Source organism: Chelon labrosus, assembly GCF_963514085.1.
Source record: "Chelon labrosus genome assembly, chromosome: 12".
In the NCBI taxonomy this organism is placed as follows: domain Eukaryota; kingdom Metazoa; phylum Chordata; class Actinopteri; order Mugiliformes; family Mugilidae; genus Chelon; species Chelon labrosus.
This window is the reverse complement of record NC_140345.1, coordinates 28,833,614-28,858,024: the sequence shown is the minus strand read 5'-3', so window position 1 is coordinate 28,858,024 and position 24,411 is coordinate 28,833,614. Positions and strand designations below refer to the sequence as shown.

At 41.5% G+C, this 24,411-nt stretch overlaps 3 protein-coding genes across 3 annotated transcripts; 2 read left to right on the top strand and 1 right to left on the bottom strand.

The window, feature by feature from the left end:
* Positions 1 to 34: 34 nt before the first annotated feature.
* LOC311496567 (uncharacterized protein) lies at positions 35 to 6,593 on the top strand (the record flags this gene model as incomplete). Its single annotated transcript, XM_084556454.1, has 14 exons — positions 35 to 143; positions 370 to 398; positions 1,065 to 1,347; positions 1,589 to 1,629; positions 1,710 to 1,998; positions 2,834 to 2,877; positions 3,652 to 4,027; positions 4,182 to 4,225; positions 4,523 to 4,817; positions 5,038 to 5,072; positions 5,779 to 6,061; positions 6,304 to 6,344; positions 6,425 to 6,516; positions 6,569 to 6,593. 14 exons carry the CDS (start codon positions 35 to 37, stop codon positions 6,591 to 6,593), a joined length of 1,986 nt encoding a protein of 661 aa, XP_084412580.1.
* On the top strand, positions 6,515 to 13,885 carry LOC311497603 (NACHT, LRR and PYD domains-containing protein 1 homolog). Its single transcript, XM_084557914.1, has 14 exons — positions 6,515 to 6,713; positions 7,802 to 7,845; positions 8,613 to 8,979; positions 9,133 to 9,176; positions 9,474 to 9,804; positions 10,099 to 10,136; positions 10,254 to 10,327; positions 11,373 to 11,587; positions 11,676 to 11,926; positions 12,022 to 12,168; positions 12,278 to 12,413; positions 12,798 to 12,827; positions 13,272 to 13,319; positions 13,517 to 13,885. Exons 1-14 carry the CDS (start codon positions 6,602 to 6,604, stop codon positions 13,777 to 13,779), a joined length of 2,100 nt encoding a protein of 699 aa, XP_084414040.1. The 5' UTR covers positions 6,515 to 6,601; the 3' UTR covers positions 13,780 to 13,885.
* Positions 13,886 to 16,284: 2,399 nt separating this feature from the next.
* LOC311496566 (NACHT, LRR and PYD domains-containing protein 1a allele 5-like) lies at positions 16,285 to 23,438 on the bottom strand (the record flags this gene model as incomplete). Its single annotated transcript, XM_084556453.1, has 6 exons — positions 16,285 to 16,547; positions 18,377 to 18,424; positions 19,124 to 19,153; positions 19,504 to 19,639; positions 19,749 to 19,877; positions 23,316 to 23,438. Coding segments are annotated over 6 exons (729 nt in total), but the record flags the coding sequence as incomplete, so codon positions are not given.
* Positions 23,439 to 24,411: the final 973 nt, after the last annotated feature.

Below are 24,411 nucleotides of genomic sequence, written 5' to 3'. Positions count from 1 at the left end.
CACATCATTTAGTTCATATATACTGGATGTGATGATGAATGAGGTTGGCCAACAGTCTTTGGAGGTGACCAGGGAGATTTTATTGAAGATGAGGAGGACTGATCTGGTGCAGAGGTTGTCAGGGGTCGACTCAGGAGCCAAAGGTAAGACAATGAATTATTCTAATAATATACAGGAGGTCTTTAATATGAAAATCTAGCAGGTTACATGAAGAAATCCATCCAGCAACCTCCAACATCTGCAGATTGTAATCATGTCACTGTTGAACAGGTTTTAGTGTCACGTTGAGATGAAATCTTTTCTGTTCTAAACCTTAATGAACCCTGACATTAAACAATTCATTAATAAGTCTTTGTTTCTAAGTTTCAGATCAGCATCAGATTCCACTGACCCACAGAGTGAGTAGTGTCACATTAATCCACTTCACACAGTACAACTTGAATTCATCGTAAACACATCCAACACAAATACAGTTTCTAATTTTCCTCCCATATTCTCCAATATTCTCCCGGGCCCCTTCAGGAGGTCTCCTACTGTTGTTGAAGACTTAGCACATTGCCACTGCTATAGTTTAAAGTTCATATCAGATGGGGGCCATTTAGGGAGGTCTCCTACTGTCACTGAAACGTTGGTACATTGCCACTGCTGTAGTTTGAGTTTTGTTGTGTCATGTGGGGGCCCCTAAAGGAGGACTCTAATGGGGGGAGTAGGTGTGGATGCTGTTTTTGAAGAATTTCACCTCAATACCTTTTGACGTCATCCAACATGTTTTGATCTGTTTGTGTTCTTCCAAACTGTGGAGGAGGAAACATGACGGTTTCTAATTACACGAAAATATGGAACTATTAAAAAATTGAAAATAAACCTAAAAACGGAAAAGAATGAGTCACCTTGTGTCACCTAAAGACATGGACACACACACAGTGTTGTCAGTGGTGACGTTAGTGGATTTAACTGAGCTACTTTTTCTCATTTCTAAAACATTACTGAACAAAAAGGCCTGTAACCATTCCAGATGAGTGACTTCACCTTTGACCCATGAACATTTCCTTTGAATTTACCAGGTGGAGATGATGGTGTCTGTTATAGAGCTGCTCCTGGAAACACTGGCTGATCTGAGTAACATCCAGCTCAGAGACTTTCATCGTCACCTGAGAGAAATTCATCCTCCCACATATGACTCCAGCTTCTCATTGAGGCTGAAGGACTCAGACCTGCAGGGCACAGTGTTTTGTGTGGTGCAGACCTTTGGTCAACAGTCTGTGAAGGTGACCATGGAGGTTTTACAGGAGATGAAGATGACTGATCTGATGAAGAGGCTGTCAGACAGCAGCTCAGGACCCACAAGTAAGACAACAAAGACAAAAACATGTAATAATATCATGTAATACATGTAATAGTAACAGTAATGTTTCTGTATTGAGAAGAAATGTCATTTAGTATAAAATATGTTTCTAGAATATCGTGGGAGAGGGAGGAAATACAAACATTATGTGTTGATGGTTTTAAGTGTAATTCTTTGTGACTAACAGGATTCATTGTTGTGCTTTCAGTTACATTAACACCTTTCTTTTCTTTGTTTCATCAGAGAAACCCCTGGATGAACATCTGTCTGCTCTGATCCACAAAGTGAGTGATGTGTCTTCTGTCTTTTAATCAATAAGAGGCAGATTTAACATTTTTATGAACATTTACTATGAATTCTCCAGGTGGCAACACTGGCAGCCGTCAGAGAACTGCTTCTGGAAACACTGAAGGATTTCAGTAAACAGGAGTTCAGGAAAGTTAAGTGCCTCCTACAGTACACCTGCTTCCAGAAAAGCCTTCCACAAATCCCACTGAGACTAATAGAGAATGCAGCAGACTCAGCAGCTGTAGTGGATGTCATGATGAGAACATGTGGCCAACAGTCTTTGGAGGTGACCATGGAGTTCCTCATGGACATCAACAGGACTGATCTGGTGCAGAGGCTGTCAGAGACCAGCTCTGGACCCAAAGGTATGAAAGAAAAGACTGCTGTAACAATAATCTGAGACAACCTAACAAATAAATGTGTTAAAAAGTTAACAAGGGACGTCAGGAAAAAGTCTCAGTCAAAGTGTTTCAACCCACATTCTAGGTCTTTGTCCTGATGAGCCATAACTGCTGATGCTCACCAACATGACCAAAGGCTCCTGGAGCTCAGCCGTTAGATTTCTAGTGTCTGCTGGGTCCATAGTTGCTCAGTTCACACTGTAAAAATGATCACAAAGGAGGAAGGCCCTAAGGGCCCCTAAAAGTTAATCAGCCCTCTGGGGCCCCTTAGGGACGTCTGCTATTTACGATGAAAAGTTTGCACATTGCCACTGCCATAGTTTAAAGTTTGTCAACCCTGGGGGGTCCTTAGTGAAGTCTCCTACTGTCAGAGTTGGTGCATTGCCACTGCTGTAGTTTAAGGTTTGTCAGCCCTCAGGGGAGATCTTACTAAAATGTGTTATATAAGAACTGTCTCTCTACATCAGTACAAATGTTTTTAGTCTCATCTGGTTTGAAAAGGCATCAATATACCTTAAAAGTAATTCTATACCTCCCAACCCTATCATCACCTGAAGAGCAGCTGTGTTCTCTTTATCTCAGAACGAGCCGTTCATCTCTACATAGCTTCTCTTCCATCCAGTCCTCCATGTTGAACCACCATGTTCTACAAACCTTTTGGGTTTTCAGCGTCCACCACAGCTTGTCCTACGTGCATGGAAAGGGTCAAGGTGCAAATGTGCAATCTGACTGCTGGATGTGTCTAAATCCAACACACTGGTCTTTTGAATGAGTCCTTTCATGTTTGTTTTCTCCTCAGTGGAACACAGAGTGGATGAACGTTGGCCTGCACTGATCCAGAAAGTGAGTAATGTCACATCAGGCTGCACCAAACACATCATTCAGTTTCAGGTAGTTACTGACTTGCAGCGCAGGAATTCTGCTTTCTTTCCTTTTTATTTAAATGTCATTGATAATTACATATATATGTGGAACTACATTAAGAAACACACATGAGTATGAGTTCCACTGCCTCTCCCTCTGCATCCAACAGTTCCTCCTTAGCAACCAGCTGGTCTACCTCCAGCCACCAACCTTCTTCTTCTTCTTCTGGTTGTGTTAGCGGTTAGAAAACCAGCGTGGAGGTTTATTACTTCTACCTAGTCCTGCTGTCCACCTGCTCAGCAAACTGTAGCTATGTATATGATCCACATATTGGTATAAGCTGATGGTTATATCAAAGCAGTTTTACCAGTACAAGTACATGAGCGATACCCATACTAGTATCAGTACCAGGACATCCCAAATTCTTCTTCTTCTTATAATCTGACTGACTTCAGACAATACAGCTTCACTTCAACAGATAAAGGTTTGTGACATCTCCAAAATTAAAAAGTGACCATACAAACTTAATTCCTGATTTTCATGAAGAACTGAAGCTGCATTGAGTTGTCTTGTGTTCATATGAGGTAGGTCTTCAGCAGCTCATAAATCATCATGAACCTGTTAACAGAAATAGAATGACTGTAAACTCATCATAGTCTTATTTCTAAAACATTAATGAACAGAAAGGCCTGTAACCATTCCAGATGAGAGACTTCACCTTTGACCCATGAACATTTCCTTTGAATTTACCAGGTGGAGATGATGGTGTCTGTTATAGAGCTGCTCCTGGAAACACTGGCTGATCTGAGTGACATCCAGCTCAGAGTCTTTCATCGTCACCTGAGAGAAATTCATCATCACAGATATGACTCCATCTTCACTTTGATGTTGCCTGATCAGAGTGACATCCACCTCAGAGAGTTTGATCATCACCTGAGAGCAATTCATCGTCTCAGATATGACTCCAGCTTCTCATTGATGCTGAAGGACTCGGACCTGCAGGACACAGTGTTTACAGTGGTGCAGACCTTTGGTCAACAGTCTGTGGAGGTGACCATGAAGGTTTTACAGAAGATGAAGATGACTGATCTGATGAAGAGGCTGTCAGACAGCAGCTCAGGACCCTCAAGTAAGACAACAAAGACAAAAACATGTAATAATCTGTCTCCTTAGCTGTGATAGAGGAGGTGTAATTGTAGTTTAGTACATTTTCACAGAGCCACATTGTCTGATACAAAGAGTTGATGGTTGTTAAATCACTCAGGAGTCTTTTGTCTCCTCAGAGAAACACTCTGTGGACGAACACCACTCTGCACTGATTCAGAAGGTGAGGAACGTGACTTCTGTCTGATTCAGTATAAGACAGCTTTCATTCAAAAGATGCTTCAGTGTTCACAGTATGTGAAAAAGCTTTAGCATGAAAATCTAAAGAAAAACAACTTTAATACAATGAGGTTCCAACCTCTGTTGGTGCTTGGACCCATAATAAGGGAAAAGGAACCATTGTTAGGTTTGTAGTTTGTATTGATGAATATACAAATGGATCAGGACCTTGTGAGATCTTGCAGACACATTCATGATCATCCCAACAGATTAAACATCCTGAATGTATTAACTGTTCCAGGTGGCAACAATGGCAGCTGTTCTACAGCTGCTTGTGGAAACTCTGAAAGATCTGTCCTGTGCGGAGATGTATTTATTCATGTACCACCTGAAGACGATTGTCTACCAGAGGAATCCCTCATACACCCCAAAGATGCTCAGGGCGATGAGTTACACATCATTAAGTTCATATATACTGGATGTGATGATTAATGAGGTTGGCCAACAGTCTTTGGAGGAGACCAGGGAGATTTTAGAGAAGATGAACAGGACTGATCTGGTGCAGAGGTTGTTAGGGGTCGACTCAGGAGCCAAAGGTAAGACAATGAATTATTCTAATAATATACAGGAGGTCTTTAATATGAAAATCTAGCAGGTTACATGAAGAAATCCATCCAGCAACCTCCAACATCTGCAGATTGTAATCATGTCACTGTTGAACAGGTTTTAGTGTCACGTTGAGATGAAATCTTTTCTGTTCTAAACCTAAATGAACCCTGACGTTAAACAATTCATTAATAAGTCTTTGTTTCTAAGTTTCAGATCAGCCGCAGATTCCACTGACCCACAGAGTGAGTAGTGTCACATTAATCCACTTCACACAGTACAACTTGAATTCATCGTAAACACATCCAACACAAATACAGTTTCTAATTTTCCTCCCATATTCTCCAATATTCTCCCGGGCCCCTTCAGGAGGTCTCCTACTGTTGTTGAAGACTTAGCACATTGTCACTGCTGTAGATTAAAGCTGATATCAGATGGGGGCCATTTAGGGAGGTCTCCTACTGTCACTGAAACGTTGGTACATTGCCACTGCTGTAGTTTGAGTTTTGTTGTGTCATGTGGGGGCCCCTAAAGGAGGACTCTAATGGGGGGAGTAGGTGTGGATGCTGTTTTTGAAGAATTTCACCTCAATACCTTTTGACGTCATCCAACATGTTTTGATCTGTTTGTGTTCTTCCAAACTGTGGAGGAGGAAACATGACGGTTTCTAATTACACGAAAATATGGAACTATTAAAAAATTGAAAATAAACATAAAAACATAAAAGAATGAGTCACCTTGTGTCAACTAAAGACATGGACACACACACACACAGGTGTAGTTTACTGTGTTTGATTATTTGGACAAACAGTGTTGTCAGTGGTGACGTTAGTGGATTTAACTGTGCTACTTTTTCTTATTTCTAAAACATTAATGAACAGAAAGGCCTGTAACCATTCCAGATGAGTGACTTCACCTTTGACCCATGAACATTTCCTTCGAATTCACCAGGTGGAGATGATGGTGTCTGTTATAGAGCTGCTCCTGGAAACACTGGCTGATCTGAGTGACATTCAGCTCAGAGACTTTCATCATCACCTGAGAGAAATTCATCCTCCCACATATGACTCCATCTTCTCATTGATACTGAAGGCCTCAGACCTGCAGGGCACAGTGTTTTGTGTGGTGCAGACCTTTGGTCAACAGTCTTGGGAGGTGACCATGGAGGTTTTACAGGAGATGAAGATGACTGATCTGATGAAGAGGTTGTCAGACAGCAGCTCAGGACCCACAAGTAAGACAACAAAGACAAAAACATGTAATAATACCAAGTAATACATGTAATAGTAACAAGTAATGTTTCTGTATTGAGAAGACATGTCATTTAGTATAAAATATGTTTCTAGAATATTGTGGGAGAGGGAGGAAATACAAACATTATGTGTTGATGGTTTTAAGTGTAATTCTTTGTGACTAACAGGATTCATTGTTGTGCTTTCAGTTACATTAACACCTTTCTTTTCTTTGTTTCATCAGAGAAACCCCTGGATGAACATCTGTCTGCTCTGATCCACAAAGTGAGTGATGTGTCTTCTGTCTTTTAATAAATAAGAGGCAGATTTAACATTTTTATGAACATTTACTATTAATTCTCCAGGAGGCAACACTGACAGTCGTCAGAGAACTGCTTCAGGAAACACTGAAGGATTTGAGTAAACAGGAGCTCAGGAAAGTTAAGTGGTTCCTACAGTACACCTGCTTCCAGAAAAGCATTCCACAAATCCCACTGAGACGAATAAAGAATGCAGCAGACTCAGCAGCTATAGTGGATGTCATGATGAGAACATGGGGCCAACAGTCTTTGGAGGTGACCATGGAGGTCCTCATGGACATCAACAGGACTGATCTGGTGCAGAGGCTGTCAGAGACCAGCTCTGGACCCAAAGGTATGAAAGAGAAGACTGCTGTAACAATAATCTGAGACAACCTAACAAATAAATGTGTTAAAAAGTTAACTGAAGGGACGTCAGGAAAAAGTCTCAGTCAAAGTGTTTCAACCCACATTCTAGGTCTTTGTCCTGATGAGCCATAACTGCTGATGCTCACCAACATGACCAAAGGCTCCTGGAGCTCAGCCGTTAGATTTCTAGTGTCTGCTGGGTCCATAGTTGCTCAGTTCACACTGTAAAAATGATCACAAAGGAGGAAGGCCCTAAGAGCTCCTAAAAGTTAATCAGCCCTCTGGGGCCCCTTAGGGACGTCTGCTATTTATGATGAAAAGTTTGCACATTGCCACTGCCATAGTTTAAAGTTTGTCAACCCTGGGGGGTCCTTAATGGTTTATACCTTGTGCTCTCGTCAGTCTAGCTCGCTCTGTAACAACCTTTCCTCCATGTGTTCCATCTTTATTAATCCAAAAGAATCAATTCAAAAATTTCAGAGATGGAGAAGCAGCTGGAAATACTAAAGAGGAAACACACTACTACCAAGTGGACCAATCACAGCTCTTGTGCTCTGTAGTCTTTCTGGGGAGGTGCACATCAGGTTACAGCGTCAAATTAATGCAGAAGTGTAAACTGCACATTAGTGAAGTCTCCTACTGTCAGAGTTGGTGCATTGCCACTGCTGTAGTTTAAGGTTTGTCAGCCCTCTGGGGAGATCCTACTAAAATGTGTTATATCAGAACTGTCTCTCTACATCAGTACAAATGTTTTTAGTCTCATCTGGTTTGAAAAGGCATCAATATACCTTGAAAGTAATTCTATACCTCCCAACCCTATCATCACCTGAAGAGCAGCTGTGTTCTCTTTATCTCAGAACGAGCCGTTCATCTCTACATAGCTTCTCTTCCATCCAGTCCTCCATGTTGAACCACCATGTTCTACAAACCTTTTGGGTTTTCAGTGTCCACCACAGCTTGTCCTACGTGCATGGAAAGGGTCAAGGTGCAAATGTGCAATCTGACTGCTGGATGTGTCTAAATCCAACACACTGGTCTTTTGAATGAGTCCTTTCATGTTTGTTTTCTCCTCAGTGGAACACAGAGTGGATGAACGTTGGCCTGCACTGATCCAGAAAGTGAGTAATGTCACATCAGCTGCACCAAACACATCATTCAGTTTCAGGTAGTTACTGATTTGCAGCGCAGGAATTCTGCTTTCTTTCCTTTTTATTTAAATGTCATTGATAATAACATATATATGTGGAACTACATTAAGAAACACACATGAGTATGAGTTCCACTGCCTCTCCCTCTGCATCCAACAGTTCCTCCTTAGCAACCAGCTGGTCTACCTCCAGCCACCAACCTTCTTCTTCTTCTTCTGGTTGTGTTAGCGGTTAGAAAACCAGCGTGGAGGTTTATTACTTCTACCTAGTCCTGCTGTCCACCTGCTCAGCAAACTGTAGCTATGTATATGATCCACAGATTGGTATAAGCTGATGGTTATATCAAAGCACTTTTACAAGTACATGAGCGATACCCATACTAGTATCAGTACAAGGACATCCCAAATTCTTCTTCTTCTTATAATCTGACTGACTTCAGACAATACAGCTTCACTTCAACAGATAAAGGTTTGTGACATCTCCAAAATTAAAAAGTGACGAAACAAACTTAATTCCTGATTTTCATGAAGAACTGAAGCTGCATTGAGTTGTCTTGTGTTCATATGAGGTAGGTCTTCAGCAGCTCATAAATCATCATGAACCTGTTAACAGAAATAGAATGACTGTAAACTCATCATAGTCTTATTTCTAAAACGTTAATGAACAGAAAGGCCTGTAACCATTCCAGATGAGTGACTTCACCTTTGACCCATGAACATTTCCTTTGAATTTACCAGGTGGAGATGATGGTGTCTGTTATAGAGCTGCTCCTGGAAACACTGGCTGATCTGAGTGTCATCGAGCTCAGAGACTTTCATCGTCACCTGAGAGAAATTCATCATCACAGATATGACTCCATCTTCACTTTGATGTTGCCTGATCCGAGTGACATCCAGCTCAGAGCCTTTGCTCAAGGAATTCATTATCAGACATATTCATCCAGCTTTTCATTGATACTGGAGGACTTAGACCTGCAGGACACAGTGTTTACAGTGGTGCAGACCTTTGGTCAACAGTCTGTGGAGGTGACCATGGAGGTTTTACAGAAGATGAAGATGACTGATCTGATGAAGAGGCTGTCAGACAGCAGCTCAGGACCCACAAGTAAGACAACAAAGATAAAACATGTAATAATCTGTCTCTTTAGCTGTGATAGAGGAGGTGTAATTGTAGTTTAGTACATCTTTACAGAGCCACATTGTCTGATACAAAGAGTTGATGGTTGTTAAATCACTCAGGAGTCTTTTGTCTCCTCAGAGAAACACTCTGTGGACGAACACCACTCTGCACTGATTCAGAAGGTGAGGAACGTGACTTCTGTCTGATTCAGTATAAGACAGCTTTCATTCAAAAGATGCTTCAGTGTTCACAGTATGTGAAAAAGCTTCAGCATGAAAATTTAAAGAAAAACAACTTTAATACAATGAGGTTCCAACCTCTGTTGGTGCTTGGACCCATAATAAGGGAAAAGGAACCATTGTTTGGTTTGTAGTTTGTATTGATGAATATACAAATGGATCAGGACCTTGTGAGATCTTGCAGACACATTCATGATCATCCCAACAGATTAAACATCCTGAATGTATTAACTGTTCCAGGTGGCAACAATGGCAGCTGTTCTACAGATGATTGTGGAAACTCTGGAAGATCTGTCCAATGCGGAGCTTGAAACATTCATGGACCACCTGAAGACGATTGTCTACCAGAGGAATCCTTCATACACAGCGAACATACACAGTGTGATGAGTTACCAGAGGAGGCCCTTGATGCACAATGAGATGCATCAAACTTCCTTAAGTTCAAATATACTGAATATGATGATGAAGGAGCTTGGCCAACAGTCTTTGGAGGTGACCAGGGAGATTTTAGAGAAGATGAACAGGACTGACCTGGTGCAGAGGTTGTTAAAGACCATCTCAGGACTCAAAGGTAGGACACACAACTGTCACATTAGTGCAACAGCACCACATGAATAAACTGCTATGCAGGAATCTGCATTAAAGTACAAAATACTTTGACATCCAAAATTCCTGCTTGCGAACAGACATTCGGTCATCTCCATCTTATACTTCACTCAACATCTTGTGCTGCTTAACCTGTTGCTCTCATGTTAGACCAGTGTTACATAGAACATGTTGATCAGACAGAAAGACATGTCCAGTTACTGTGTGGCTTCAAAGGTCAACATGACTTGATCTGAATTCAATTCTGTGTCTCAACAAGAACCTTCAACAAGTTTGGATCCTGAAGGAAGTGTTAAGGTAATCCCTTACATTCATCCATTTGTTCATGTTATTATTGTTTCATTCATTTGTTCTTTACTGTGATGTTACCAAGTTAAAATCTGACCTCATGTACACAATGATGTTCCTCTGCAGCAGGACTCCAGCAACTGGACTAAACTTGAACCTGAGGTGAACAGGACCGATGCAGCCAAGGCTCCAACTTACAGGTAAAAATATCGTCCTAAACACTGATGCACAGCAAACTGCAACTACAGGGAAAAGTTCAACTGAGTTATACTGAGATCTGTTTATCTGGTATCACAGTAATGCTGTGCTACATTTTACATCAAATAGAATTACTGCTGCAGCGACTCCTCATCGTGACTGATGACGTTGATTTGTGTGAAATACGTCAACATGTTGCAGAAGAAGTTTAAACGCTTATTAAAACTGAAACCTCTCTCCACTGTAGCTGAGCTGCTGAGTATCTGGACTGTTTTAGTTTAGTCTGATTGATGGTTGGTGATCAGAGCCTGGGAGCCTTAGTTGTGTCTTCATCAGCTATGCTAATAGTGATGCTAATAGTGATGCTAATGGATAGCATGGTACCATCAGTTTGTTTCTGCACATATAGGCCTCTAAAACTAAACCAGGTAGATTTCCATGAACATTCTGCTCTAAGTGGGTGTTAGCAACCTTTAGCAGTGGTTAGCATCACAGCATGAAGGTTCTGATATATAGGGCTGCAACAGTCAACAACAATGAGTTCATTTGTGTGGAATCACGTTGGTGTGCCCCATTTACTGAGGCTCACTATGTAAGCAAACCTAGCCTCAAGAGTGTGGGAAGTCATTAAACAGAGATGTAGCACTCTTAATAAAAACATACGATAATCTCGACAGAGTAGATCTGTTGACTCTCTGACCTCAAACCAACACAGCTTCAGTATGTCTAATGGCTAGCATGTCATTTGTTTCTGCACATAGGCTACAGACCTCCTAAACCACGTAGAGGGTGTTAGCAACATTTAGCTGAAGGTTCTCAAAATGTCCACAAGGTTTATGTCTTTTCATTTATGTTTATTCTTTTAAATGCTGTAAAAAGTAAAGTTTGATTGGATTAGATTAAAGAGTCTCATCAAACTGACCCAAAAGAAGACAACAAAGTAGTTGGACACTTCTGAAAATTTGCTCATGATGTTAATGGAGATGCTAATGGTGATGCTAACAGCAAATGCTAACGTTGATGCTAATGACATGTCTCAAATTTCAGCCTACAGTCTGAAGCAGGACACTTTGAATGCAGTGTGTCTGGTCTGCGCTGGGTCTGTGAGGAGAAGGCCAGCTTTAAGTACCAGTTCTGTTCTTGGGAGGGACCCATGGAGAGGATGGAACGTATACATTACAGGCCTGCAGGTCCTTTAATGGACATTACAGTCATGACTGGGAAGTTAAATGAAGTCTACCTGCCGCACTGGATTTGCATCGGTAAGAGGACATGAAGGAAGTAAGTCAGATGTGTGAAGTTCATTTCTGATGCAGATGTTCTCGCTGTGTCTTTGTCCCTTTTGTTCAGACGACAACCCAGATATACTGAACCAGTTTGCAGTGCTTCACGTAAATGACTGTGGAGATGATGTGGAAGACGTGTCTGAGGTCACGGAATCACACGTCAAGTTAAAGGAACCAATTTTCTCCCCGTGGGCGGTCCTGATTAGAGCTGGCTTACCTGTGAAAATCAACTGTAACGTGTTGATATATCAGACCAACACAGCTTTCCTCACTCTGCATGTTTATCTGATCCCATGGGACGACGGTCTGAAACAGGTTATCACATGTCTTATTATAAAACATTAAACTACTGTTACTGCTGCTTCCTGGAGCCTTGTAGCATCTTTTTTATTGTGTTTTATTTTCTACAGACAATCACCCAGGACAAATTACCAGAAGAATACAAAGAAATCAAAAAGCCAAAACCAGAGAAATCTCTGAAAATTAGAGATTGTTTCCTTCTGACAGCAGATGTAGACGGTGCAGCAAATGTGAACGGTGTACAGATATATCCTAAAGTGCGGTTTGAACGACTTTCCTCTGGTTTGAAATGTCTCCATCACAGATCACAATGATAAGCTCTGACTCCATGAATTCATTAACCTGCAGCTTGTGGTTTGTCTTTAGGAGGGCTTAAAGCTCAGACATGGAACCAAACAAAACTTCTTTGAGGTGTACATTAAGAATCCAGACAGAGACTTCCATCTCAAGCTCACACAGAAAAATGAGCTCCAACCAGTTTGGACGTGTACCGTACGAGAAGGTTGGTTTGACATGAAACAGGACAGAACATGTCTACTCTGCCTCACTACTTGAAGTACCTTAGGTCAGTGTGTTACCAACGATAGATGGTGGTCTGTGGTGAGTAGCAGAACATGAAAAGAGGCTCTCCACCAAGATCATAGCAGCTCATTGATTGGTCGCTGCTCCGTCTCATAGCAGCTCATTGATTGGTCGCTGCTCTGTCTCATATCAGCTCATTGATTGGTTGCTGCTCCGTCTCTAGACTGGATCTGTGCTGACCACCATCTACTGCAGGAAACACTGACTGTGGATATTACCTCATACTATCCTCTCCAGAGAACCTCTAGGATCCTTTCAGACCAGCTCCATGTTCATCTTCTCTTCCCCGCTGCTTGTTTTTCAGGTGAATACCGAAGCACTGACCCTCCACAAGGTGAGACATGTCTCATGTCGTCTAGACATCTCTTTTCAGGAGAACTCTCCCAGAACCCTGGATGTGATCTGGTCATGTGTCCCATGTGTCTCCTCTGTCAGTCAGGTAGCACTAGACGTCCAGGTCTATGAAACAACATTAGTTTAATTTATTTATCTGCAGACCAGATCAAAGCAGCACAAAGGACGAAACACAATCTCTGGTGACGGCCATTGCTTTTTCTTTTCTTCTCTACTTCTTCTTCTTTCTTCTTCTTTCTCTACTTCCTCTTTCCTGCTTCTTCTTCTTCTTCAGACGTAGATTCTGTCTCATATTCATGACGTCACTGTAACTTTGTCCTGAATCTTGTGTCTTTAGCAGTAAATACAGATGAATCCTTTGTTTTTTTATTTCTTCCATGAACCGGTGTCACCCGTTACTAACATGACCTGATCTTTGTTTCAGCTTCAGGGGCCTCAGCCGGAGCAGCTGGTGGAAAGATGACGGCAGAAGGTAGGTGTCCAGGAAGAGGTCAAGGGTCATGAAGGAAACTGTGGCAGCTGCTGATTAAACCTCTCTATTGTAGTGTTATGTTGTTGTGTTGGAGCTGTATATATACTTTTCTAGTTCCTTCTTCAAAATGAATGAATCAAGATCATGACAGCTTCATGTCCAGTCACCATGAGGATTATCTCTGCTCCTTTTTCCAGGCAAACACTTTGTGGATCAACACCAACTGGAGCTGATCAGAAGAGTGAGCAACATCAAACCCATTCTGGACGAGCTCCTTGACAAAGACGTTATCCAACAAGAAGCGTATTGTACAATCACAAGTATGTCGACCTGTCAGGACAAGATGAGGGCGCTCTACCTCGGTCCGCTCAGAGCCAGCGTGGACTGCAAAGATATCTTCCATGAAATCCTTCAGAAACATGAGAAATATCTCATCACTGACCTCAACAAGGACCAGTGAACGTACATTATCACATGTGATGAGATTTAAAACCTGATGCATCAAATGTTTCTCTGCTGTTTTTATCATGTGAAAAAACATCAGTGGGTTTTCTCCACTTCCTTCTCTTCTACTCCATTTCCATTCATAATCTGCTTGTAAATTCTTATATTTTTTACTTTTTGTTTGTCTTTTGTTCGAACTGTGTCATTTTGTAAATGTGTTTTGTATTTGCTGCTGCCTATCTTGACCTGGACTTGCATGAATAAGAGGTTCTTCTTCTCAATGGGATATTCCTTCCACTCTTTTTGTCTTTCATGCTGACCATCAATGTTACATTTACTAAAAAATAAATCATACAATACTGATAAAACACGGAATGGATGCTCAAGTCTTTTGTAAAGGAATACAAGTGTAGTTCAGGTAGAAAGTTAAAGTACTCTAAAAAAATACTAAAACAATCAGACATTGCCTGGCAAAAAAAAAAAAAAAGGTCCCACACTCTAATATCTGGTTGGACCTCCTTTATCTTTGATTCCAGCACATTCTCTGTCTCATTGTTTCCATAAGCTTCTCCAGTGTCTCCAGATTTATTTCCATCCAGTGTTTCATTTTTCACCAAGATCTTGTATTGCACAAACCACTGCACAAAGCCTTCTCCAGCACATCCCAAAGATTCTCAGTGGGGTTCAGGTCTGGACTCTGTGGTGGCCAATCCATGTGTGAACATGATATCTCATGCTCCCTGAACCACTCTTTCACAATCTGAGCCCCATGAATCCTGACATTGTCATCTTGGAATATGATCCATTGATAGAATAACCTGGTCATTCAGTATATTCAGGTAGTCAGCTGACCTCATTCTTTGGACACATAATGTTGCTGAACCTAGACCTGAGCAACTGCAGCAACCCCAGATCATAGCACTGCCCCCACAGGCTTGTACAGTAGACACTAGGCATGATGGGTGCATCACTTCATCTGCCTCTCTTCTTACCCTGATGCTTCTCCACTATCCTTCCAGTTTTTAATAATGCCTTGGACAGTTCTTAACCCAGTTTTAGTAGTTTCTACAATCTCCTTAGATGTTTTCTCTGCTTGATGCATGCCAATGATTTGACCCTTCTCAAACAGACTAACATCTTCTCCACGACCACAGGATGTGTCTTTAGACATGGTTGTTGAAGAAATGAGAAGCTACTCATTGCATCAGTTGGGCTTAAATAACTTGTTGTCAGCTGAAAGATAATCACCCATGCAGTAATTATCCAATAGGAGGCTCCTACCTGTTTGATTAGTTAAATCCAGGTGGAGACTTTTTCTTTAGCCAGGCAGTGTAATCAGTACATTAGCTGAATAATTAGTTGACCACTGTGAACCAGAAACGTTTAGTTGCTGTTGTTGCTGCACAAGGACGTCACAGCAGGAGCTGGAAACCTAAAATATTTCAGTTTGTCTACTTTCAGGACTTGTTTATTTCACGTTTATGCAAAAACTTTTCAGCGTCACTGTGGGTTTGAGATGAGCAGTTTTTGGCAGCCATTTCCAAAATGACTTTTACTGTCTGAATCATTAGTGAGATTAACACATGGATTTTCTGAAATGAATTACTGTTATAACTGTCTTTGTTGAAATAAGAATAAAATGTAAAGCGTATCATATTTGTTACATGAGTTTCTGAGACCTCTGCTCCACCCACACAAACAATACTCAAGCTACCAGAAAAACCTGTTGGAAACTATTTGAGACTCGACATCTGTCCCCTGGTGGATTTATCCAGGCTCTGCAGTCAGTAGCTTTTGGCAGCTGTTTCCAAAATGGCCGCCTTCATGGACTTTCTATTTTTTTTTTTTTTTGTTTGTATGTTTTTTTTTTGTGCAGGGAAATATTTGCTAATTTGTTGTTAATCATGAAGTTGCATAATAATAATATAATAATAATAATACGTTTTTGTAGTGTTTTACTGTTTTAACTATTGTTTAAATAAGAAAAGTTTTAAAACTGATTTATTTCAGCTAAACCAGGAACTGAACCACACCTGAGCCTCATTACACTGATGGAAACACTTCTGAACACATGGACTAGAGGAGCACTTCTCTGATATGTAATATTGACTCACTTTCCTGAATAAACAAATACAGCAGTCTAATATTTCTGTTCCATGTGTTTGACTGGGTTCTCTTTCTCTACTTTCAGGACCTACTTCAGGAGTTCTTCAGACATTTACCAATAGAAACCCATCTGAGCACTGCAGCGTTCCTTCCCCCAAACGTCCGAAGAAGGGCGACATACCGTGGCCTCGTTACTGGGATGAAGAACATGCAAACGTTGAGGAGAAAAATTCATTCAATTTTTTATTTAAAAAAGATGAGGTTAAAAACAGACTCCTGATTTGTCTGACGTGTGCTGGATAAAAACGTCTGGTGAAAACATTCATTCATTCATTGTTTTTTTCACATGATAAAAATAGCAGAGAAACATTTGATGCATCAGGTTTTAAATCTCATCACATGTGATAATGTACGTTCATTGGCCCTTGTTGAGGTCAGTGATGAGATATTTCTCATGTTTCTGAAGGATTTTATAGAAGATATCTTTGCAGACCACGCTGGCTCTGAGCGGACCGAGGTAGAGCGCCCTCATCTTGTCCTGACAGGTCGACATAACTCTGATTTTAACATATGCTTCTTGTTGAATGACTTTTTTGACAAAGAGCTCATCCAGAATGGGTTCGATGTTGCTCACTCTTCTGATCAGCTCCAGTTGGTGTTGATCCACAAAGTGCTTGCCTGGAAAAAGGAGCAGAGATGATCCTTATGGTGACTGGACATGAAGCTGACGTGATGTTGAAGCTGTCGTGATCTCTCGTTCACGTTATTTTCAGAAAAACTATAGAAAACAGCAACGTAACATGAAACGACTGAAATCCATCCAGTCATAAAAACAGACAATTCATTCCTTGGATTCTCTTCTCATTTTGGTTTTAAAGGATAGTTTCAGATGGAAGTGATGACAAAATAAAAAGGAAGGGATCGACCGGACCGCCTGCAGATCAGATCAGATCAGATCAGATCAGATCGGAAGCAGGGAAGGAAAAAAAGAAGTAGAGAAGGGAGAAGGAAGCAGAGAAGAAAGGAATCATAAAGGGGTCCATGCCGTGGCGAAGTCATCCCCGAGCATGACACAGAGGCATAAGCGGGTCGGACACAGCCTGAAATGAGGCAAAGTGTCTGCGGAGGAATCCTTTGACTGACAAGTGAATGAGAGTCAGACGGGTCGGAAGCAACGAAATTTTATGGACTGGTATGCAGTTTTCTACAGATGCCATTGCCTCAGTCTGTCACTAGAGGGAGTCATAGGCTAAAGCAGGTGGGAAAAGACCAGACAGGTCAGGTATGACTAGGGGAAAGCTGGGTCTGCCAACTGAGTAGGAGATAGGACTCAAATATTTACATGTCAGCGGTAGCGCCCCCTATAAACCGTATTGCATGAAACTTGGTGGACTTGTAAGGAGTCATCCACAGATTATTATTGTCAAATTTCAAGCAGTTTACTGTGGTGGTTTGTGAGATATAAACATGTAGTTGTTGTAGCACCCCCTACGGCCCGAATGTCACGAAACTTGGCATAATTGTATGCAAGCATATTACAATGACGGCTGCTAAGTTTCATCAGGATTGGGTGAATATTTCCAAATGTTATAGGCCTTAAAGTCATATGCAATGTGTCCGTGTCACATGTAGTGCCCCCTGTAGACATAATGTCACGCAACTTGATGGGCGTCTACACGATACTTTACAGATTGTGTGCTAAATGTCATGTAGTTAGCTATAGCAGTGTTGGAGATATTGAAATGTTGCTTTTGTAGCACCCCCTAGAGACCAAGGGTCACAAAAGTAGGGGTGCTTGTACAGAATCATATTATTATCAGTAATATGAAGTTTGATTAAGTTTGGGTATATACCACACAAAATATTAGCTTTAGAGTTATACTGCGCCACGCCGTAAAAATGAATTAGCCATTAACTTTGAAATCAATAACCCTGCTAAAGTTCTTTTGAGAACTTATCGTTATCTTTGTCCATAAATGATACACACCAAGTATGGTGAGAATTGGATGAACGGGCTAGGAGGAATTGATTTTGCTTTGAGGGCACACGGTTTGTTTCTAGGGCACGCGGTTCTCGAGATATGAGGCAAAACGTAAATTGTCTTATTATAGCGCCACCTAGCTGCGGACATGTGTATTGACACCTTGGCAAAGTGACATGCTAGGACTTCTACTAAGTTACCAACTTTAATCCCTTCGGCATTTGCAGTTTGTTCTGAGCAGAAACTTTTAGGGAAAAAGAAAAAACCAAAGGCGAAGAAGAAGAAGAAGAAGAAAAATCACAACAAAATCAATAGGGATCCTGCTAATTCGTTGCATGGACCCCCAAAAAGAAGGAAGTAGAGAAGGAAAGGAGGAAGTTGAGAAGTATCAATATAACTACAACACAACACAACTACACAGCTTCAACAATACAGTTCCAACACAACATAACACTACAACAGAGAAGTTTAATCAGCAGCTGCCACAGTTTCCTTCATGACCCTTGACCTCTTCCTGGACACCTACCTTCTGCCGTCATCTTTCCACCAGCTGCTCCGGCTGAGGCCCCTGAAGCTGAAACAAAGATCAGGTCATGTTAGTAACGGGTGACACCGGTTCATGGAAGAAATACAAAAACAAAGGATTCATCTGTATTTACTGCTAAAGACACAAGATTCAGGACAAAGTTACAGTGACGTCATGAATATGAGACAGTATCATGACGTCACTGTAACTTTGTAAGGAAAGAGGAAGTAGAGAAAGAAGAAGAAGGAAGTAGAGAAAGAAAGAAGAAGTAGAGAAGGAAAGAAAATTTTCAGCAGGACTGGAGGAAATGGAGGAGAAAGGAATATGGGAAAGAAGAAGGCGGTAGAGAAGGAAAGAAGGAAGTAGAGAGGGAAAGAAGGAAGCAGAGAAGCATGTAAAGAAAGAACAGGTAAAGGAAACTAGAGAAAGAAAAAAGAAGTAGGGAAAGAAAGAAGAAGCCATGGCCGTCACCAGAGAATGTGTTTCCTCCTTTGTGCTGCTTTGGTCTGGTCTGCAGATAAATAAATTAAGCTAATGTTAAGCTAATGTTAAGCTAATGTTGAGCTAATATTGGGCTAATGTTTAGAGGCCAGCTGACTCTTGGTGCAGCTGTAATTCATAGACCTGGACGTCTAGTGCTACCTGACTGAAAGAGCAGACACATGGGACACATGACCGGATCACATCCAGGGTTCTGGGAGAGTTCTCCTGAAAAGAGATGTCTAGACGACATGAGACATGTCTCACCTTGTGGAGGGTCAGTGCTTCGGTATTCACCTGAAAAACAAGCAGCAAGGAAGAGAAGATGAACATGGAGCTGGTCTGAAAGGATCCTAGAGGTTCTCTGGAGAGGATAGTATGAGGTAATATCCACAGTCAGTGTTTCCTGCAGTAGATGGTGGTCAGCACAGATCCAGTTTAGAGACGGAGCAGCGACCAATCAATGAGCTGCTATGAAACGGAGCAGCTACCAATCAATGAGCTACTATGATGTTGGTGGAGAGCTTCGTTTTGTGTTCTGCTACTCACCACAGACCACCATCTATCGTTGGAAACACACTGACCTAAAGTACTTCAAGTACTGAGGCAGAGTAGACATGTTCTGTCCTGTTTCATGTTAAACCAACCTTTTCGTACGGGACACGTCCAAACTGGCTGGAGCTCATTTCTCTGTGTGAGCTCGAGATGGAAGTCTCTGTTTGGATTCTCAATGAACACCTCAAAGAAGTTTGGGCTGGTTTCATGTCTGAGCTTTAAGCCCCCCTAAAGATAAACCACAAGCTGCAGGTTAATTAATTCATCGAGTCAGAGCTTATCATTGTGATCTGTGATGGAGACATTTCAAATCAGAGGAAAGTCGTTCAACCCGTACTTTTGGATAGATTTCTGCACCGTCCACATCTGCTGTCAGGAGGAAACGATTTCTAATTTTCAGAGATTTCTCTGGTTTTGACTTTTCAATTTCTTTGCATCCACGTGATAATTTATCCTGGGTGATTGCCTGTAGAAAATAAAACACAAATAGATGATCGTAAGTGCTCATAAAGGGATCCATGCCGTGGCGAAGTCATCTCCGAGTGGGACGCAGAGGCATAAGTCACCATTACCGCCCCCTATAGACCATATTGCCCCAAATTTTGTGGACTTGTAAAGAGTCATCCACAGATTATTACTGTCAAATTTCAAGCAGTTGACTGTGGTGGTTTGTGAGATATAAACATGTAGTCGGTGTAGTGCCCCCTACATCCACAATTTCACGAAACTTTCCATGATTGTATGCAAACATAACGATGGTTGCTAAGTTTCATAAGGATTGGGTGAACACTTCAAAAGTTATAGGCCTTAAAGTCATATAAAGTCACATAAAATGTTTCCGTGTCACCTGTAGCGCCCCCTGTTGACGTAATGTCACACAACTTGATAGGCATCTACACAATATGTTACAGATTGTGTATGCCAAATTTCATGAAGTTAGTTATGGCCTAGTCCATTAGAACCAGTGCTATATAAGGATTCAGAGGGAGAAAGAATTTTGTTTCTAAGGCACACGGTTCTCGAGATATGAGACAAAACGTAAATTGTCTTATTATAGCGCCACCTAGCTGTAGGCATGTGTATTGACACCTTGGCAAAGTGACATGCTAGGACTTCTACCAAGTTACCAGGTTTGATGCCTTTCGCCATTGCAGTTTGTCCTGGGCAGACACTTTAGCTATGCATACGCAGAAAAAGAGAAATCATTATTAGAATAAAAATCTAAACAAAATCAATAGGGTTCCTGCAACTTCGTTTGCATGGACCCCTAATAAAACACAATAAAAGATGCTACAAGGCTCCAGGAAGCAGCAGTAACAGTATGTAGCACTGGTAACTTAAGTCACTCTGCCATAGTTTATTGTTGGCCAACGCAAATCACAACCTGAAGCACAACAGGAAACAGCCAATCAGAAACCTTCAAAGCACTGGACTTCCTCATTGTCACCTGAGCCAATCACCTGCAGTCTTGCTAATCACCTGCAGTCCTTTCCACCTGGTATTCACCCTTTCCTTTGTTTGAAGTGAACTCAGCTTCATTCAGACACACAGCAGCCACTCGATCGCACCATATCACTCCACATCAGAATCTGTATCGTAAACCAGAAGGAATTTGGAAACAGGACTTCTCCTTGGATTGGCCTCCACCATTCCATTACCCAACCATTTCTACTGCTGCCTTGGATTTCTGGATAGTGACTTTTGGCTGAACACTGGTTAGGCTTTTATGGATGGAGAGATTTGAGATTGATGGCGAGCTACCCCTTTGAAAGAACTGGACAACTTCTGAAGGGTTCGAGGATTCACCCATTCACCCACCCCACCTATTGGCAGGCCTCAAGCCTACCTGCTTCATGCCTTTCTCAATGGTGTGGTAGGAACATCACATCCTACACTGCATTCACTGTTCACCTCATGAACAAAGAACTGTCAATTCATACTGCTTTTGATTTAAGTGATTGAAAGGTTTGAATTTGAGACTTAGAGGTGCATTTAATGAACTTTTACTGAAACCGCTACTAGTAGGACTGAATATAACCTATTGCATTGCAACTGTGAGATTTTTGTGTTATTGTTTTGGCTTTATAATTTTGCTCATTGTTTTTCTTGATGCATTTCAAGTATTTTTTGTTCTAAGAATATTCAATACCATACCGGTAACATCAGTACTGTGTCATGTGCTTCATTGATCTTCACACAGCTCCATAAGTCGAACCTTAGCCCAAAATTACATATAGTAGCCTAGCAAATTATTATTCTTATTCTTCATATCTATTGTGTATTATTTAATAGGAATATTCTATTGTAAGTGTTACATAAAACTTGGCGAGCTAGCCAGGAGCTGTGTTTGAAGATTAATGAACATATATTTTTGGGTTTGTTGAGTGAAAACCTGTGAAATCATGGAAATAGTAATGCAAGAGTCCATAAAAATTCCAGATTCAGTTGTAATAGTCGGACTGACTAATACCGACATAGATAAGGAAATTGAAACTTATCTTGCAACATTTGGTTCTGTGCACCGTGTTTTCTATGTTGACACTCCTGAATACCCAAGACGTGGTATTATAGAATTTACCCATGGCACAGCAATGCAGAATCTTTCCCCTATGCTTCCTTTAACCTACACAAGTCCTACTGCACCAAATGTCACCTACACAATTTGTTCTTTGGCTAGTATATACAGTCCCCTTGCTTGTAGTAACGCCACCCAGACTTTCCTGGAATCATTGCAAGCAATTGCAAAATTAAGTGCTAAGCCATTTGAACTTTTGCTACAGGAGGAGTTGGCAAAGATTACCCCCTCTTCTCTTGAATTTGAGGTGAAGCCGGAATTGAACAGTGGTGAACAAGCATCACCCACTACTAAAGAAACTAAAGTGAAATGTCCTTCCAAAGAATCTTTTGATAATATCAATCCAACACCACTTGAAACGACTCCATCAAGCCTAACTAATACATTTGCTTCCTATATTGCCCCTCCAACAACAGCAAAGCGTCATCCCAGTCATTCCATCCTATCAAGTGATATGCTTAATCCACCAGAAGTTCAGAAGGTGGTGGTAGAACACATTGTCAAAGCTGACAATGTTGTATCCCATTTCCACGGTTCTTCTCGACTCCGAGCTTTTTCTGGAAAAACTACAAGACCCAGTAATGAAGCGGACTATGAAACATGGCGGACCAATGTGGATTTGTTTCTTACTGATCCTTCTATATCTGACTTGGATAGATCTCGGAAGATTTTTGAAAGCTTGCTGCCACCCGCTGCAGATATTGTCAAACACTTGGGCCCTCGAGCCTTACCGTATGTATATCTTGAGCTCTTGGATTCAGCATATGGTACAGTAGCAGATGGGGATGAGTGCTTTGCAAAGTTTTTGAGCACTTGTCAAAATTCTGGAGAAAACCCCTCTGAGTATTTACATCGTCTTCAAGTTGTCTTGAACACAGCCATGAAACGAGGTGGTGTCTCTCCCACTGAATGCAATCGTCATCTACTGAAACAGTTTTGTCGAGGCTGTTGGGACAATACTCTGCAGCGGGTGGCAGCAAGCTTTCAAAAATCTTCCGAGATCTATCCAAGTCAGATATAGAAGGATCAGTAAGAAACAAATCCACATTGGTCCGCCATGTTTCATAGTCCGCTTCATTACTGGGTCTTGTAGTTTTTCCAGAAAAAGCTCGGAGTCGAGAAGAACCGTGGAAATGGGATACAACATTGTCAGCTTTGACAATGTGTTCTACCACCACCTTCTGAGTCGAACCTTAGCCCAAAATTACATATAGTGGCCTAGCAAATTATTATTCTTATTCTTCATATCTATTGTGTATTATTTAATAGGAATATTCTATTGTAAGTGTTACAAGTAGTTTAATGTTTCATAATTAGACATGTGATAACCTGTTTCAGGCCGTCGTCCCGTGGGATCAGATAAACATGCAGAGTGAGGAAAGCTGTGTTGGTCTGATATATCAACACGTTACAGTTGATTTTCACAGGTAAGCCAGCTCTCAGCAGGACCGCCCTCGGGGAAAAAATCGGTTCCTTTAACTTAACGTGTGATGCCGTGACCTCGGACGCGTCTTCCACATCGTCTCCACAGTCATTTACGTGAAGCACTGCAAACTGGTTCAGTATATCTGGGTTGTCGTCTGAACAAAATGGACAAAGACACAGCGAGAACATCTGCATCAGAAATGTACTTCACACATCTGACTTACTTCCTTCATGTCCTCTTACCGATGCAAATCCAGTGCGGCAGGTGGACTTCATTTAACTTCCCAGTCATGACTGTAATGTCCATTAAAGGACCTGCAGGCATGTAATGTATACGTTCCATCCTCTCCATGTGTCCCTCCCAAGACCAGAACTGGTACTTAAAGCTGGCCTTCTCCTCACAGACCCAGCGCAGACCAGACACACTGCATTCAAAGTGTCCTGCTTCAGACTGTAGGCTGAAATTTGAGACATGTTACATTCTATGACCTCATGAGGGGACATGACAGGGTCACATTTTATTTAGGGCTGCAGCAAATTAATGACCCTACCAACCATTGTCTCAGTAGTTGATTGATTCTTTGGATTAGCCACAACCTTCATACTGCAATACTAACCACTGCTAAAGGTTGCTAACACCCACTTAGAGCAGAACGTTCATCGAAATCTACCTGGTTTAGTTTTAGAACACTCCATAGACAGTAGAACCGTCCCCCATCTTTGGAAACCTTCCACTGTCATCCCTAGCCCCCCAAAAAGTAAAACAAAGGCTCTGAATGACCTTCAGCCAGTAGCTCTCACATCCCTTGTGATGAAAGCCATGGAGAGGATCATAAAACACCACATCATCAGAGCAACAGACCCTCTGATTGACGTATTCCAGTTCGCATATTGCGCAAGAAAAAGACATTCATCATGGACAGTATCCACAAACACCTGGAGCACCCAGACTCTTCAGCCAGACAAATGTTTGCTGATTTCTCCTCGGCATTCAACACCC